The sequence below is a fragment of the Malus domestica genome, chromosome 12, assembly GCF_042453785.1.
Source record: "Malus domestica chromosome 12, GDT2T_hap1".
Classification (NCBI taxonomy): Eukaryota; Viridiplantae; Streptophyta; class Magnoliopsida; order Rosales; family Rosaceae; genus Malus; species Malus domestica.
Genome location: NC_091672.1, coordinates 30947465 through 30962562, shown reverse-complemented (window position 1 = coordinate 30962562; position 15098 = coordinate 30947465). Strand labels below are relative to the sequence as shown.

At 35.6% G+C, this 15098-nt stretch overlaps 2 protein-coding genes across 6 annotated transcripts; one reads left to right on the top strand and one right to left on the bottom strand.

The window, feature by feature from the left end:
* Positions 1-732: 732 nt before the first annotated feature.
* On the bottom strand, positions 733-3899 carry LOC103414165 (uncharacterized). 5 transcript variants are annotated; one of them, XM_070809257.1, is made up of 8 exons: positions 3764-3899; positions 2867-3190; positions 2608-2782; positions 2278-2455; positions 2093-2176; positions 1709-1816; positions 1106-1375; positions 733-1012 (listed from the first exon to the last, which is right to left on the bottom strand). In XM_070809257.1, the coding sequence occupies exons 6-8, from the start codon at positions 1790-1792 to the stop codon at positions 893-895; spliced, it is 474 nt and encodes a 157-aa protein (XP_070665358.1). In that variant the 5' UTR covers positions 1793-1816; positions 2093-2176; positions 2278-2455; positions 2608-2782; positions 2867-3190; positions 3764-3899; the 3' UTR covers positions 733-892. The 5 variants fall into 4 exon arrangements, 2 of the variants coding, with proteins under 2 accessions (XP_070665358.1, XP_070665357.1); XR_011573727.1 differs by lacking the exon at positions 3764-3899 and adding an exon at positions 3286-3402 and having other exon boundaries at positions 2867-3243; XM_070809256.1 differs by lacking the exon at positions 3764-3899 and adding an exon at positions 3689-3761.
* A 4638-nt stretch (positions 3900-8537) lies between these two features.
* Positions 8538-11709, top strand: LOC103451093 (uncharacterized). Its single transcript, XM_029090177.2, has 4 exons — positions 8538-9175; positions 9270-9488; positions 10348-10635; positions 11397-11709. Exons 1-4 carry the CDS (start codon positions 9170-9172, stop codon positions 11445-11447), a joined length of 564 nt encoding a protein of 187 aa, XP_028946010.1. The 5' UTR covers positions 8538-9169; the 3' UTR covers positions 11448-11709.
* The last annotated feature ends 3389 nt before the right edge of the window (positions 11710-15098 follow it).

The window sequence follows — 15098 nt, the reverse complement described above, 5'->3', positions numbered from 1 at the left end:
CAAGTCAAGTTTGCATGCCTGCTAGTCCGCCTAACAGAGCCAGTCCGCATCTGCTTGTTTGCAAACTCATGTCGTATACCGCCATGAGTTTGACGGGGGTGTTGGAAAATATTAGTATTTTAGGTATTATATTGTTTGGGTTTTCTTATAATTTTAGTTTGGGCTTGGCCTGTTAGCATTAGGGTTAGTGTTAGTTTATTATAAATAGCATGCTTGTTATTCAGTTGAGAATAAGCTAGTCACAATGTAGCCTCTTAGGGTTTTGTATCCGCTTCGGCATTCTTAATTAGTTTAATAATATTCTTATTTTGTTAGTCTCATTCGTTGTGCACTTTGATATTCAACTGATATATGCTTTCGGTCAAAGTTTTACCCTGAGCTGTGAGATTTTACACAAAAGGCTTCGATGCATTTATTTGCATATCCATTCACTGTAAGTTGTATTTGAATCCGTCAGTTTTCCGATGTGGGCTTCAACATTCTTCAATACTTGCATATTTAAGTCAAGTTATACTTGCATATTTAAGTCAAGTTAGACATATGCATGGCAAATTAATGAATTGTCTAACAAGAAAAACAAACTTTTTTTTTTTAAATAAATTTTTTTACTATTATTAGGGAAAGGGGTGAGAGTTCGAAACTACTATAATAATGCAAGGAGAGGGGAGTTTCGAACCAGAGATGTACGGCTAGAATTGTCTTAGAAGAAAGAAACCAATCAAGTCATCGAAATGTAAAATCTCAAAAACGTCATTAACCATCAACAGTGCCAGATACAAACTGAATTGCTAGAAACATTAAAACAGCTACTCATTATTCATCAAAGGATGCCGAAAGTTGAACATAAAACTCGGGATGTAGACAGATGTACAGTCGCATAGAAAGACAGTGATCACTGATTTACAATGCAATTTCCTGTCAGAAAAGGTTCACAGCTTAAGAAGTTATCCCATATCAACTGCATATCTTCCTTGAGTATCTCAGAAATTGAGCTGGCTTCGACATTCTCTTCCTGAAAATTGAAAGAAAAGGAGATTTCAGCCAAATCTTTAATTTCAGCACATGAACTGAAAAAAATTTGTCCCAGAGAAAAGGCAGCGTTTACCTGTAACTTTGACATGACGTTTTCCAGTACCAGACTTGTCCCCCAAGAAGCTCCCCCAGTTAAGGTTCTAAAATCAAATCGATCAGTGTGTTTTACTTCCAGTCTCAGTGATGAATTTCTATACGTATTTGCTATTATGTGCCAAACCCTAACAACTTTGTATTTATTTCCAGAAGACTCCTTCCCCTGGGGCCATCTCAATCCACCCTTCTCGTCTGGAACTAGAATCGCAGAATTAATCAGATCCGAAATGCTTCGCATCTTATCATCCTGAAATAGCAACAATTAAATCGTTTTTTTTTTTTAAGATTTTAACCCTCGAAACTGTAATCACGCTGGCAAATTTATACAAAGTAGCTAAACTGCTTGCTATACCATACAAAGGTATCTCCGACCAAACATCACGAAACTTCATTCCAAGAAGCATAAGTTCAGCCAGGGATCCAGTATGGTTAACCCATATCGTCCCGTTACATTTCTAGAAAAAAGTCCTATTCTTTGTTTTGATTGTGGCTTGAAGATAAATATAGGTCATAATTAATATCTTTGCTAAAATAACGATTAAAAGTGTAAATTTCTAAAGGATTGGGTGAAGCAGCTTACAGTCAGATTAGTTGCGAGTCTCCTCGTGTATAGCACTAGACTCAGGTCCAGATTCTTAGTAGTGCACGAAATGTCCACTACCATGTTACGCACTCGATTCGATTGGATCTGAAACAAAGTTGACATTTCGATGTAAGTCTCAGGATGCGAACCCTAAGCCAAGCAACAGGGAAAATTAAGAGAGGGAAGAGTCTGGACAATATTAACGATCTGGAAAGGCTCCTCATGAATTATTTCAAAAAATTGGAGGGTTTTGTTATACAACACTCATATTTTGCAGCATAATATATTATATCTAAATTATCTAATCAATATCGTGGCAACTCAATCATGATATTGATGCAACATATACGGTTTCAAGTTGGCATGAATTAGAAAACTCGCCTCACAGAGTTCTAGCTTTCCCTCTTCTTTAATTACCCGACATCTGCAGAAGAGAGTTGAATCTGGACTCGTACAATCAGACAACTATACAAGAAGAAAATAAATGAGCAATTCAATAGCTACAGTCAGAATTCTGGAAAACATGAACTCAGAACTCAGTAAGTTGATGTGTCTAAAAGAAATACCTGTACTTCGTATATATCTTCCTCCTCTTCGAAATCAACTCCAATTTTAGGGACAAGTTCGTTCACAATCTTTTCCTTCTATGAAACAGGAGTGTTTATGTAAAATAATCGGTTCTGTTGTTTCAAGATTTCAGTACACAATTTTTTTCTGATGGATTCCATGTTAACTGAAGCGCTCCTGATATAAAGATTTCAACAAAAAATTGTCTTTCATCTGCTCATGTACAACTGAGTAGTTATATACGAATAATCACATGACACAATCAAGTTAATGAATGGCACAAGAGGCTCAAAAGCTAACCAATGGATTAGATAAGGAGGGAATCTAACCTGCGAAAGAGTACTTTCCCCACTCTGGCAACCAAAAATGGATGTACTTCTTTGAGCTTTGCAGACTTCATTTCATTCCTCACGTGTTTAAATGTCGAAAGTAAGTCTTCCAGCACATTTTCTGTTATAGATTCCCAAGGGCTCCTTGGCAAATTCCATTTCACCTCACCGCCTTCTGTAAAGTATCATCCTCACAAATCCATAACCCAAGTAACAAGTTATAAGATAACCGCACTAAAAGAAATATTGAGGTTCTAACCATTAATTAGACTGGTATTGATCAGAACTACACGATTTTTTCCAAAATTCAGATCAGCAGACTCCAAGGAAACGGGCTCCAGATTAACAGAAGATGGAAACTGGTTCTCGTCGTCCAAACCGATGGCGCACCATCTAAATATAGAATGGTCTGCATAAACTGTATCTCCAGTCCATCCCACATTAGACTTATTATATGGCTTGATAATTAAGTTTTTCTTGGATTGAGGAGCAAGCAGCTCTGGAGTCAGCAATGGCCTCTCTGATTCCTTCGAGTGCCGCCTGTGTGGTGGAACGTAAGCCATTGCAGAACTAGCACTTATGCCTATAAAAACAAAGGATCAAAGTAAGGGCAACCGAAAATCAAAAAGAAAAGAGGCTTTAAAACAGAGCAACAACCGAAAATCAAAAAGAAAAGAGGCTTTAAAACAGAGCAATCATATCTATGTAGCAATAAGTGTTCTTTCTAAGAAAATCCAGCCTGTTGAAGTGTTAATTCTTGTTGGTTTGCTTGGTTGCTGAGGAAAATGAAGAAAGTTGAATCCTTTCATTCGAATTCAGAAAATTTACAAAAATTACAAAAAGGGTTCGCCTAATATAGTGGAAATCTGATCATGGTAGGGTTCTTTCCAGAGAAATTGATCAACTGGGTTACTTTGATCACATTCTTGGAGCAAAATACATAGCTTCGAATTGATATGAATACAGAACAAAGCAAATAAACATTCAAAGTAATTATATAAAGAAGATCAAATAATTAATGGGGAGGATTTTATAAGCAGAGAGAGAGAAGAAGGAGCTAAGCATTCCCAGAAATAACTACCCAGAGAGGCAGCTAGAAAGTTGAAAACTTGAGAGATCAAAAAATGATTAAGAGAACAAATTGGGGTAGCCTTACTCTGTGCATTGCCTTGTGAGGTTTTATAGAAGTTCCCACCTTTTCTTCTTCATCTTCAACTTTTGTGGTAACTTGGTGGAGGGGGTTTTCTTTTTTCTTTTTCTGGTGACAACTTGGTGGAGGGTTCTATGTATACTGTTCTGCGACAAACCTTGCCGGAGGGTTCTCTTCTCTGTATACATTCTTTATGTGCCAAATTTCCAAGCCAAACATGTGGACAACATGAATTGGGCGACGTGGAGCACATGTGATAAATTTTCAAGCCAAACACGTGAACAACACGAAGTGGGTGACATGGAGCACGTGTGAGGTTGGGCTTCATACGTGGGTCAACCTATCTATGATACCATGAAGAAAGTTGAACTTCTACCATAAAACAAATATATGGAATAGCTCAACCTCTTATAAGCCCTTGTAAAGTTTCTTCTTTTACCAATTTGAGACTCTTTTACCTTCACATTATGGTCCCCAATTCACATTTTCGTAATTTTAAATTTGAAAGAACATGAATTTTACCCTAGCTGTGGGAAGGGAGGATTGTGACATAGTATACATCTTTAATCATTTGAACAAGAAAATTCTTGGCAAATGGGTAACGAACAAAAAAAATAGATTATTTTGAGTTGTTTTCACTTCTAAGATTTTGTTTTCACTCATTCATCTTTATCTGAAATTCGTGACAAATGAGTAACAAACCAAAAAGAAAACTAGTAAGTTGTTTTTACTTTCAAGATTTTATTTTCACTCATTCTTATCTATCTGAAATTCTTGACAAATGAATAACGAACCAAAAAGAAAACTATTTTGAGTTGTTTTACTCCTAAGATTTTGTATTCACGTCTACTCTATTTCTTTCCCTCTCTACCGTACCATTCATCATCTCTCAGTTCTTCCTTGTACTTACGTAACTGAAAACCAACAGCGAAACATTTATCAAATGGACCTAATCACATCCCACAGGTTTTGATAAAGCAACAATTCAAGCCCAATGCAACAAATGAAAATATGACTTTTTTTAAAACAAAGAAGCCCAAAACAATTCAAAACAATGGTGGCCCAACCATTTCACTTAGTGTCGGTAGCCCAAAGTTTTATAATTGGGTTGCTATTTGCAGCTATAGTTTCGATTCCATTCGAGAGAAACTTACGTGCAACAAGGTGTGTACCGTTTTGTTTCCGACTTTATCCTCACGTGATAGATAGAGAGAAAATGGTGCACAACTTGTTAGATCTATAATGTGAGTATGTATACATGACTTTTTAAAATCTTTTAATACAACGATACATTAATGAAAAAGTGACGTGATCTTGTCCACGTATAGACTACTTCTCTTTTATCTCTTAATAATATAACGATACATTTAATTATGAATACTATAGATTAAAATTTTGAGGAAAAGTGAGACCCATATTTTCAGCAAAGAATGCTAATTTAGGAGAAGGACTATATTATGTATTTTGCCATTGTGGCATCTCCAACTAAGAACATAATTGTCAAAGTGTTTTTCATACATTACATCGTGTTATTGATTAGAATGTCATGATAGTTTTACAAAGAGTGTCTGTAAGTCTCTCTCCCATTTTACTATTGGACCACAATCCTATAGAAAGAAGCATAGAAAAATCTCATACTTTTACAAGAATTAGTACCTCACAAATGACGTGATCTTGTGATAGGCATCCCACATAATATATTTGACTTATATTGTGAGATTAAAATATCACATAACAATAAACTATTTTATACAAATCGATCTCATGTTCGACAACCTACCCAAGTTTTTCATCCTTAATATGGGTTCATTTGGATATGCTTTTAAAATGACTAAAAACTCTTTTAGATAAAAAAAATTTGGATTCCAAAAGCATTTTAAGTGATTTTTATAAGAATCATCAGTTATGTGCTTCTCACAGGAAACATTTTAAGTGTTTTTCCAGAATTTACTAATATTTTTACCAATTATTGTTGTCAAAAATATTTTCACCAAAAGTACTTTCAGTCATTTTAAAAGTACATCTAAACGAACTTTATATGAATAAGTTGAGGCTTTTACCAAAAAGTGCGTGTTCCGTTCTTCTGTTTTGGCCTATTTATTAACTCTTTGGTCGGTTGCTAACGTCCTCTAGCAAGAAAATGCAAGAGGACATGTATCATGTGTGTGTCAGATCACCTACACTGCCCTACTTACACAGGTTACACTGGAATATGTGATATATACTGTTGACTTTAACCCACTCGGGTCGTCTTCTACCTACCGTGGAGCCCCAGAGGCGCCCTCTACCTCCATTCCTCTGTACATACCATGGACCCATGGTCAAGACTCGAGACTCTTAGCTAAGCACGTCTGCTTTCCACAGTGTGTTACTCGTGGCATCCTGCTGTGCTTCCTGATCTGTGTTGCTAAATAGTCAATTGCACATGCATGGATAATATAATATGCGTGTAAATACATGGGGATGCTCGCAATTCATTTCATTCGAACTTTCTTGTTCTATTTTCTCGATCTCCCTTAAACGTATGATATGACTTGACGATCTGAACAATTTACTTATTAAGTCACTATTTAAGATTAACTCTGCATACAATTAACTAAATCATAAATCGTTTAACCGTTTAGTTAATGTTGTCACAATTTTAGTGTTTAAGATAAACATATTTCTAGCAATAGCATTTCTTCTGCACAGAAGGTGAATGATTTAGAAAATACTAAATACACGGTTTAATTTGACTCACGTCAGTTATCTTTAACACTGCTAGCTAAATTTGTAAGCCTTACAGCTTGGAGTCAAAGTTGTTGACAATCACTCTTTTTACACCAGCAACAACAAAGCTTTTTTCAACATTGAAACCCTAATTATACTAATAGTTTTAAGAAAATTTTGAAAGATGTCTAATTTTATAGCTTATTTTTTGAAATAGATACAATTTTTAGTCAAATTGGATCATATCAAAAGACCCCATAGTTTTACAAAGACAAAAGGGCGTCAAAACTTTTAGGCTCCTCGATGGCAGCGATTCTTGGATCCCCTCGCGTTCTCCTGCCGCGGTTGACGTTAAGAAAACTCTGGCAGATAGCAATGGCGTTTGAGGATGTTTCTGTAATCACACATGCAGATTCAAAGGCACGTTCACATGAATTTTCTGGAATTTGGTGCTGTAAGTTGGTATTTTAAATTGGATTTTGTTCACGTGATTCGGTCTTCTGTGATTTTGACCATACGTTTTTATGTTAATTAATTTGAAGGAGGATTCTCTATCCTTTTAATCTTTTTACCATTCCATGTTCTCCTATTTGAACGATCACGGTTAGGTCACGTTAACATCTTATATTGATTTTTTTATAGAGATAATAAGACAAAAGGTAATATATAAGAGGAGGGGATGAAAGAGAATGGAAATAAGAGGGTAGAGAATTCTCCTCCAATTAATTTCCCGTTTTAACTGTTGCTGCTGGTGCCAGTTAAGTAGAGTTTGTTAATTAATTGAAAACAGTATTCTCCGAGGATCATGACTTGTGTCTATCGAAATATATGTCACCGCATCTGTACATCCAATATTAATTCTCACTTATGGTTCGATTAAAACAAAGTTAGTAAGTGGAATATGTGCGTACATGTGTATAAAACATTTGTTTATTTAATACTTATTCTCACTTGAAGTTTGACTAAATACATGACTAATATAGTATTAGAAAGAAGGATTAGAAAGAAAGAAGCGGGGAGGGAGGGTGGTCTTGCTAAAACCGTTTAGCAAACTCTTTAGTCTAGACGAGTTTCTTTTAATTCTATTAAAGCTAATTTTTAAGGGTGAAAAATTCAAAATTACACCAACTCTTAATCAAGTCCAGTAAAGACTAATGATGGCAAACAACACACCCTAAAATGGTTACATGCATACATGTTTATAGAACATTGTCATCCAATATCAATATACTCAATAATAGCTAGTGGAATTGGAAAAAAAAAAAATAATAGCTAGTGAAATACGAGACCGGTAAACCCCTAAACTTGAGGTGTACGAACATGTATATAAAACATTTGTTTATCCTTTTTTCGAATTTCGAGAAATGTATAAAAAATAAAAGTGTTCTTAAATACATTCATATGTGTATAACAGGTATTTATTCCCATAAGCATGTAAAAATTGAGCTAAATTAAAGCTTCCTAGTTAGTTTATTTGAGTATAATCCGTTATTATACACATAAGCATGTAATACGTGCATTCCTAAACATATCTCATTTGCTAGAGGCATAGTGATCTGTATGCATAATCAAATACCATTTATATCTCCCCTTGGTATTTTTAGGGTTCATCGTGTTTTTCTGTTCACAATCCATATGACAGGTCCTGTTGAAGTAGTTTTGCTGGATTCATGCTGGGAAACGGACAACGATCCCGAAATGGTGGGCGTGACTTATCGAAAAGTACTTCTTCCAAAAGTGACTTTTTACCACTAAAACCACCCAATAATCCTCGCCTCCCACAGTAGTAGCAATAAGCAAAGTTTGGCAGCAGACCTAACTACATATATTATTCATAAGCACTTCTGCAACTTTGGGCCATACATTTGGTCACACAGTTGCAACCACTAGACTAGGTACTAGCTAGGCTTCTGCATTGCAAACAGTCGAAAGGAAAAAAAAAAATTCACCTTTCTCAGGAGAGAGATATTTTTTAGGTTTTCAAGTGGGAAAACCTGGAAATTCTGGGGCCCACCTGTCGACCGCGTGAACCGAGGAGGTGAAAAAAACCAACTTTTAATCAGGCATGGTTGAAATGTGGCATTACTAGATTGAGGAATTTGATTAAATTGTCAACCACCACCACCATCTCATCCATTCCTTTTCTCTCTCTCTCTCTCTCTCTCTCTCTCTCTCTCTCAAGTGTGTACAGTGTGTGGCGCAACTGTAAACATATGATGCAGAAGCAGAAGCAGTAGCCATCCCCAAAAACAAGGCCCTGAGGGCTGCCATTGCCTACCCAAATAACCTATCTTTCGTGCTCGGAGCCTTTGCTTCTGGATGCTATAAATCTAGTAAAAGGAAAGCAACTTTGAGATCATCTCGCTCTCTCTCCTCCTAGATTCTCTCTCTTTAACACTGACCATAATTTATTCCTCTGACTTTTCCTTAGGATTCTCCATAGCTTCTTTCACCTTTTTGCTCCCACACCCCCTCCTTTTTAACTCCTAGTTTCTTCACTGCCAATCTCAACACACCACCCTTTAAATTTGCCATCTTTCTTTCACCTTTGCATTCAAAATCCAATCTTTCGATTGGGTTCTTGTTCTTTTCTGCAAAAAAACCAGTTTTTGAAACTAACCCACAAATCAAAACCCGATCTTTTTAATTGGGTTCTTGCTCTTTTCTGCAAAACCCATTTTCTGCAACTGACCCACAAACACAATGGATGTAAGTTCTTCACCCATTTTCTCAGTAACCTTTCTCTTCTTCTTATTGTTTGGTTTTTAATGTTTTGATTTGTGTTTGGATGGTGGTGATTCAGGACTATTACAAGAGGAGTGGGCAGATTCCGGCGTTTGGGGACTGGGATTATGCAAACGAACTGCCAATCACTCAGTATTTCGAGTGTGCAAGACAAGCTGGTTTGATCAGATTCAGCTCTTCCTCCGGCGAGAGTACTGATCATATGCGCCCTGACTTGTATGCTGTTCCTGTCGATCACTTCAAGAAGCCTTCTCGCAACGTTGCTCCTCCTCCAAAGGTTCGAACATTAATTTCATCCCCCTACATCTTCATTTTTGTAAATATTTTTGCTTTTTCTTTAATTTATGATTTAATTTGAGCATTTTTGCTTTTCTTTTTCATTCCCTTTGCATTTTTGGTAATGTGATTTGGGTATTTGTGGTACAAGTGATTGTAAAAGGAAATTATTTCCAAAATTAGATTGACATTGTCTAGAAATTTAGAGTGATTGAATCTTTATGAGTGATATGCAATTATTTTTGGTAAAGGACTTTAGAAGCTAATTATTTACACCTCTGAGCTAATTATATAAGCTAGCTAGCTTAGGTGAGCTAGCTCATTTCCAAAAGCATGATGCCTATTTTACTATAAATTTTTATGTGACCAGTAGTATCTTTTCATGTATTTTAACTTTAATAGGTGACGTAGTTGATATATTTCAATTTTATGAGATATTAATATAAAAAACAAAGATTAATGTTGTGATTTTCACTAAAATCGACGCATCATTTGGCGGTGTTTTGAGTACTTTGTAACGGAAGAAAAGAGATCCTCTCCGGATCCCTTCCATTTAATCATTCTCATCAAACAATCCGAGCATTTGAAATTTGATCCAACGACTAAAAACAGGGGTTCATTTTAAAAGTTATAATAACTTGAGTAGTTGGTTTAAATTTTAAAGATTTAAATTGTTTGATGAGAAGGTTTAGGTGGAAGGGACCCGGAGAGGATCCCTTTCCCTCCGTAACACCTCTCATATTTATGATATTGTCACACATTAGCTTATGCATCATTTAAATGTCTGAGAGAGTAGTTGATGAAATTAATTAAATGATGATATAATATGTGATAGTGAAACGGTATATTTATTGGTGCAGGCAACAGGAGGAGGAGGCGGAGGAGGAGGTGGTGGTGGTGGTGGGGTAGGGAGGGAAAAGCGAGGGCAGCGTGCGCATGTTATGGAGCAAAAGAGGCAGCAATCGAAGGGGACAAAAGTCTGTGACGTGACGGAACCGCCAACTAAGCCCTATCACAGTCAACTCCATGTTCAACAAACCAATCGCACTCACCTCCACCACCACAAGAACGACACCGTTTCAAGACCCAAGCCTGTCGACGAAGATCTCTACAAGATACCCCCTGAGCTCCTCCACACTACCAAGCGGGTATAATTTCCACATTTTATAAATATAAAATACACCGGAACATAGTAAAATTTTTGTGGAACTTAGATGAGAGTTTTTATCGCAAATAACGAACATGATATGAATTTTTATACACTGAAACATAGTTGAATTTTTGCGAATATGTTGTGTGAGAGTTTTACTCTCAAACATGGTAGAAAATTTTATACATTGAAACATATTAGAATTTTTGTGAAACATTTTGCAGGACAGTTAAACTCGTGGACATAGTAGTGTTTCAATTTTCAACATGGTACTGAGAATTAGCGAAAAATAGTTGTCCATCATGCACTGAGTTTCACATGATCAGTTTGAAAATATGACCTCCGTTGCTCTGAAATTCAAAACTATCATGCATGATGATGTGACTGTCTACTTACTTTGTCTTGTATATAATTTTAACACTTTTGGGGTCTTTTTGGAATGAGTTGAGATCCTCTTTGGATCTTCTCTGTGTTCGAAATAACTGAATTAAGAAATTTGGACCGCATAATTTAAATTATACGGTCTTCATTAGTCCATTTTACTGATCCACCTCACAGAAAACAAAATCTTTGAACGGTCTGAATTTCTCTCTCTTGAACGGTCTGAATTTCCTAACTCGGTTGCTCTAGATACAAAAATGGGAAGAGGATCTCAACTCTTTTGAAAATTGAAATGGCTGTCAATCTTGTCACTTTTACTGTTTTACGTACCTTTTTGTTTATTTTTTTTAATTGTTTTTGAATTTTTGTTTTCTGCAGAAGAAAATGCTGGGATTGTTTGCTTGCTTGGTGCCTGCTTGTGCTTCATGAAGCAAGAGGGGTTTCAAAACTCATAGGAATTAGAATGCCTAGAGACCAGAAAAACTCAAGTGCCTTGGCGATCTTTATATGTGTTGTTTTCTTCAACATGTGTTAATTATTGTTCTTGTAGCTAGCTAAGATGGAACCAAGCTTATGAATGAGTTGAAAATTAGATGTTAGTGCCAAATTGTGACTTCCTTATTTAATTTTCCCCTCATTTGTAACTTTGTTATCTATCTATTTTGTATTTAAGAAATGAAAATTTTCGAAATGTCCGAGTTTATCAAACAAACTAGCTCTTAATCTAGAAGTACTTGTGTTTCTGATATTGAAGGGGTGTTTCTGATATTGAAGGGAGAAGCCAAGTTAATTTGTCCCTCTGATATTGAAGGGGTGCATGACAAGTATTACAGCAATGAAGAGTTAGATGTGTGGCCAAGAATTTAACCATCAATGATTTGAAAGCCAAAAAATACTGATATATGATATGAAGCTTGTTTCTCTGTTTGATTTATAATCATTAGTTGAGGGATGGCCCTCATGGGTCACTGCCACTTCCAGTTGTTAGCTCTGAGTACGGACGTCTTTCTCTTGACAAAACGATATTCTAAATCTGTTTTTAATAGAAGACGGAATTTGAAATTGAATGTAAATAGCCGGTCATATTATATTGAACAACTGGTCTAACTCACAATTGCACTTTACAAGTATTTATTCACTTTCTGGTGTTTTGTGGACTTTGGGGATCGCCACTTTGGATCTTATGTTTCTGTGGCTGCCCAATTTTGGGCATTTCAAGAATCTTTAGATTTCTCCATACCTCAAAATTGAGTTGGGCTTCCTTTTGCTTGTCTTGGGCTTTCTGTTCCACTTTTTACCCAATTGAATTGTCCCGAGCTTAACCCTTCAACTGTGGCGTCCAATAGTTCTGTCCATTGAAGCCTGTCCTTAAAAGGCCTCAAAGTTCCAGAGAGATTCTCTCGTGTCATCGAGGATATATTCTCATTAGTCTACAACAATCGCTACCCAAACTGTTTCCTCAAGAACTCAATGCTTGGAGAAATGTTTTAGTGTCACCAGACATATATCTTCTTACATGATGAGTTATATAGACTTATCGAATGTATTCCTGATTGTAGGTAAGAATCTCATTCAGCAGGCGATAATTTTCTATTTGCAAAAAGCTTATTGGTAGTTAAGCAATTGAAGATACTTTGAGATGCCATTGACTATGTTATATACCAATTTAGCCTTCTTCTCTATCTTGGTCCCCCCAACTATGAACTGTAGACCACTATGTAAACCACGATGTCCACGAGAGCTTTTACTTTCTAACCAGAAATATATCCTCATATAAATGTCTCACATATCACAATCTGATCGCACAACAAGTAAAACGCTTAAATAGTGATATTTTCGGTTCAACTCAAGACTTTTCCATCTTATGCACATAGGTTCGAATTTGTTGGATAAGAAAGAACTTTGAATGAGGAATAAAATATTCTTTGGATGCCCCACTATTTTCTTGTTTTTCTTTGTTTGGAAATTGGAGAAATGGTCTTCACCTTTACTTTTGATATTTTCCAAAGTCCATATATTTTGGAGGCAGTAAAAAGACACCAGCAGACAAGGGATCTAAAAAGTCTAGGCCGTTGATTTAGGGGGTTTCATTATCATAAACATTCTTTTAAGCATGGATTAAAGCTTCATTAAACAATTCCTTAATCATGGTCCATCTTCTTCTTGTGGCATTTCTTTGTCAAACCGAAAAAGTTGCTAGCCCCACCACCTTCCTCCTTCAAGGTTTTAGCCTTTAGGACCACTCCCTCACTCAACCGAAAGCAAAAAAATATTAGAAACTAGAAAAGAAACGATGGTTTTCGACTACATTATTTGTAGGACATTTTACAAAATTATGAAACTTCACTGTATTCTGATCACACTCGACTTCATGCGATCTTATTTAGCACAAGAACTGTCTTGATTTGATAACGCCATCAAATATCTTATTGCCAAATTACATGCCAAATCTGAAGAAATTGAAGCCAGTAATAAGCGTTTTGGGGGAATCTAAATCCATGGCTTCCAAGTATCATGGGGGAAATTCGATTCCTGCATCTCATCTTTTTAGAATGTTCAGAGATTCTTGATGAACATTTGTTTTTTTCAGCAAAGATGGGATAGGACCAGCAAATGGCACCATCAAGGGCTGCATGATACGAGTTGTCCTCTAGAATTTATCATGTCTTGTAGTGAAATGTGGATTGCATTTTTTCAAGAGTGTTTATCCACATATCCGTTTTTATTTTCTACATACATTCTGTTAATTTCTGTTATTTAGTATCTTTCAATTCATTCGAATGGATCCGAAAATTGATAGGAGTGTGTGAGAGGTAAAAAAAAAAGTGTGTAGATAACACCACCCTTTTCCTGATGTGTAAGAATTTGGAAATTCATATTTTCTTTGCATCATATTAAGGAGAAGTTCTGGTGTACGACTAACACTCTCATGCAAGGGTAGGACCAACTCGGCATGGTCGCATGGTCCGACGGGCGGACATTAGAATTTCTCTGCACTATGAAACCAAATTTCATCTTTGTACAGATATACATAATAGTATTACTTTCAAAATCAGTTCTTCCTAATAGTATATATTGAGTGAACAAATATATATTAGCCATAGAAAGATATCAAGCGACAAGTTTTGGAAGGTTGATATTTGTTAACCATAAAGCAACAATTACACAACTTAATAAGCAGGGTTTATAACTAATCATACTTAATTAACAAAATTAGTTCAGTTCGCAGTTTTCTTTTCAACTAAATTATTCCCCAGTCACACTCCACCATCATGTTAGATAAGGCTCTTCGACTCCGAATGCTGTGAGTTCAAATCATCTTTCCTTCCTTTAGTATAATAATATTGCTTATCAGACCCAAAAAAAAAAGGTTTGTATTCAATAGGTTTTTTGATATGCTTTGAACACGAAGCAGTACGCTATGTATTATTAAACAAATGGATAGATTTTTTTTTGTTTAAAGTGTTTCTTTACTTGTATAATGATATACGTTGTATGTGTCCATATGCCGTACACAAAAAAACCTTTCCTGTATTCACGTTTCAGAGTTACTTAAAGAAGTGGATAAACAAAATTAAGAAGCTTTAAAATAATAATTAAATATTTGTAGTGTTGTGGCCAACCAGAGTTTTTAAGCATGCGGAAGGCCAATTAATTATAAAATAAAATAAATAAAAAAATCAGTCACTGGTATGTAGAGGTAGTTGGAAAATTAGGCCATCAAGTAAAGTACTACTGGCTACAAATTTCAAAGCAAAGACAAAAAGAAAGGCAGAGAGGATCATATTTGCTTTTATCCAGTAAGATTTTATTAATCATGATGAATACTTAATTAAAATGTTAATTAATCATAGCTTCCAAAAAAAAAAATGTTAATTAATCATTGTTTATATGAACAGTGTAATGCTGAGAAAGGCAAGGTGATTAGTGGAATAACGAGTCACAAATTACTAGATTTCAGCATCATTCTGCGCTTAATCTATCTTTTTATTAACATTAAACTGTTAGTTATTTTATTATTAAAGTTCGTAAATTCTATTAGCGCCGACTAAACATGTCGTTATCAAACATAATTAGGGT

Excerpts from the sequence above, each read along its gene's own strand:
- LOC103414165 (XM_070809257.1), bottom strand. The coding sequence starts at position 1,792 with ATGGTAGTGGACATTTCGTGCACTACTAAGAATCTGGACCTGAGTCTA. Across the intron at positions 1,376-1,708 it reads GACTCGCAACTAATCTGACT|GATGATAAGATGCGAAGCAT; the intron begins GTAAGCTGCTTC and ends TTGCTATTTCAG. Across the intron at positions 1,013-1,105 it reads ACGTCATGTCAAAGTTACAG|GAAGAGAATGTCGAAGCCAG; the intron begins GTAAACGCTGCC and ends TTCAATTTTCAG.
- LOC103451093 (XM_029090177.2), top strand. Across the intron at positions 9,489-10,347 it reads ACGTTGCTCCTCCTCCAAAG|GCAACAGGAGGAGGAGGCGG; the intron begins GTTCGAACATTA and ends TTATTGGTGCAG. Across the intron at positions 10,636-11,396 it reads TCCTCCACACTACCAAGCGG|AAGAAAATGCTGGGATTGTT; the intron begins GTATAATTTCCA and ends TGTTTTCTGCAG.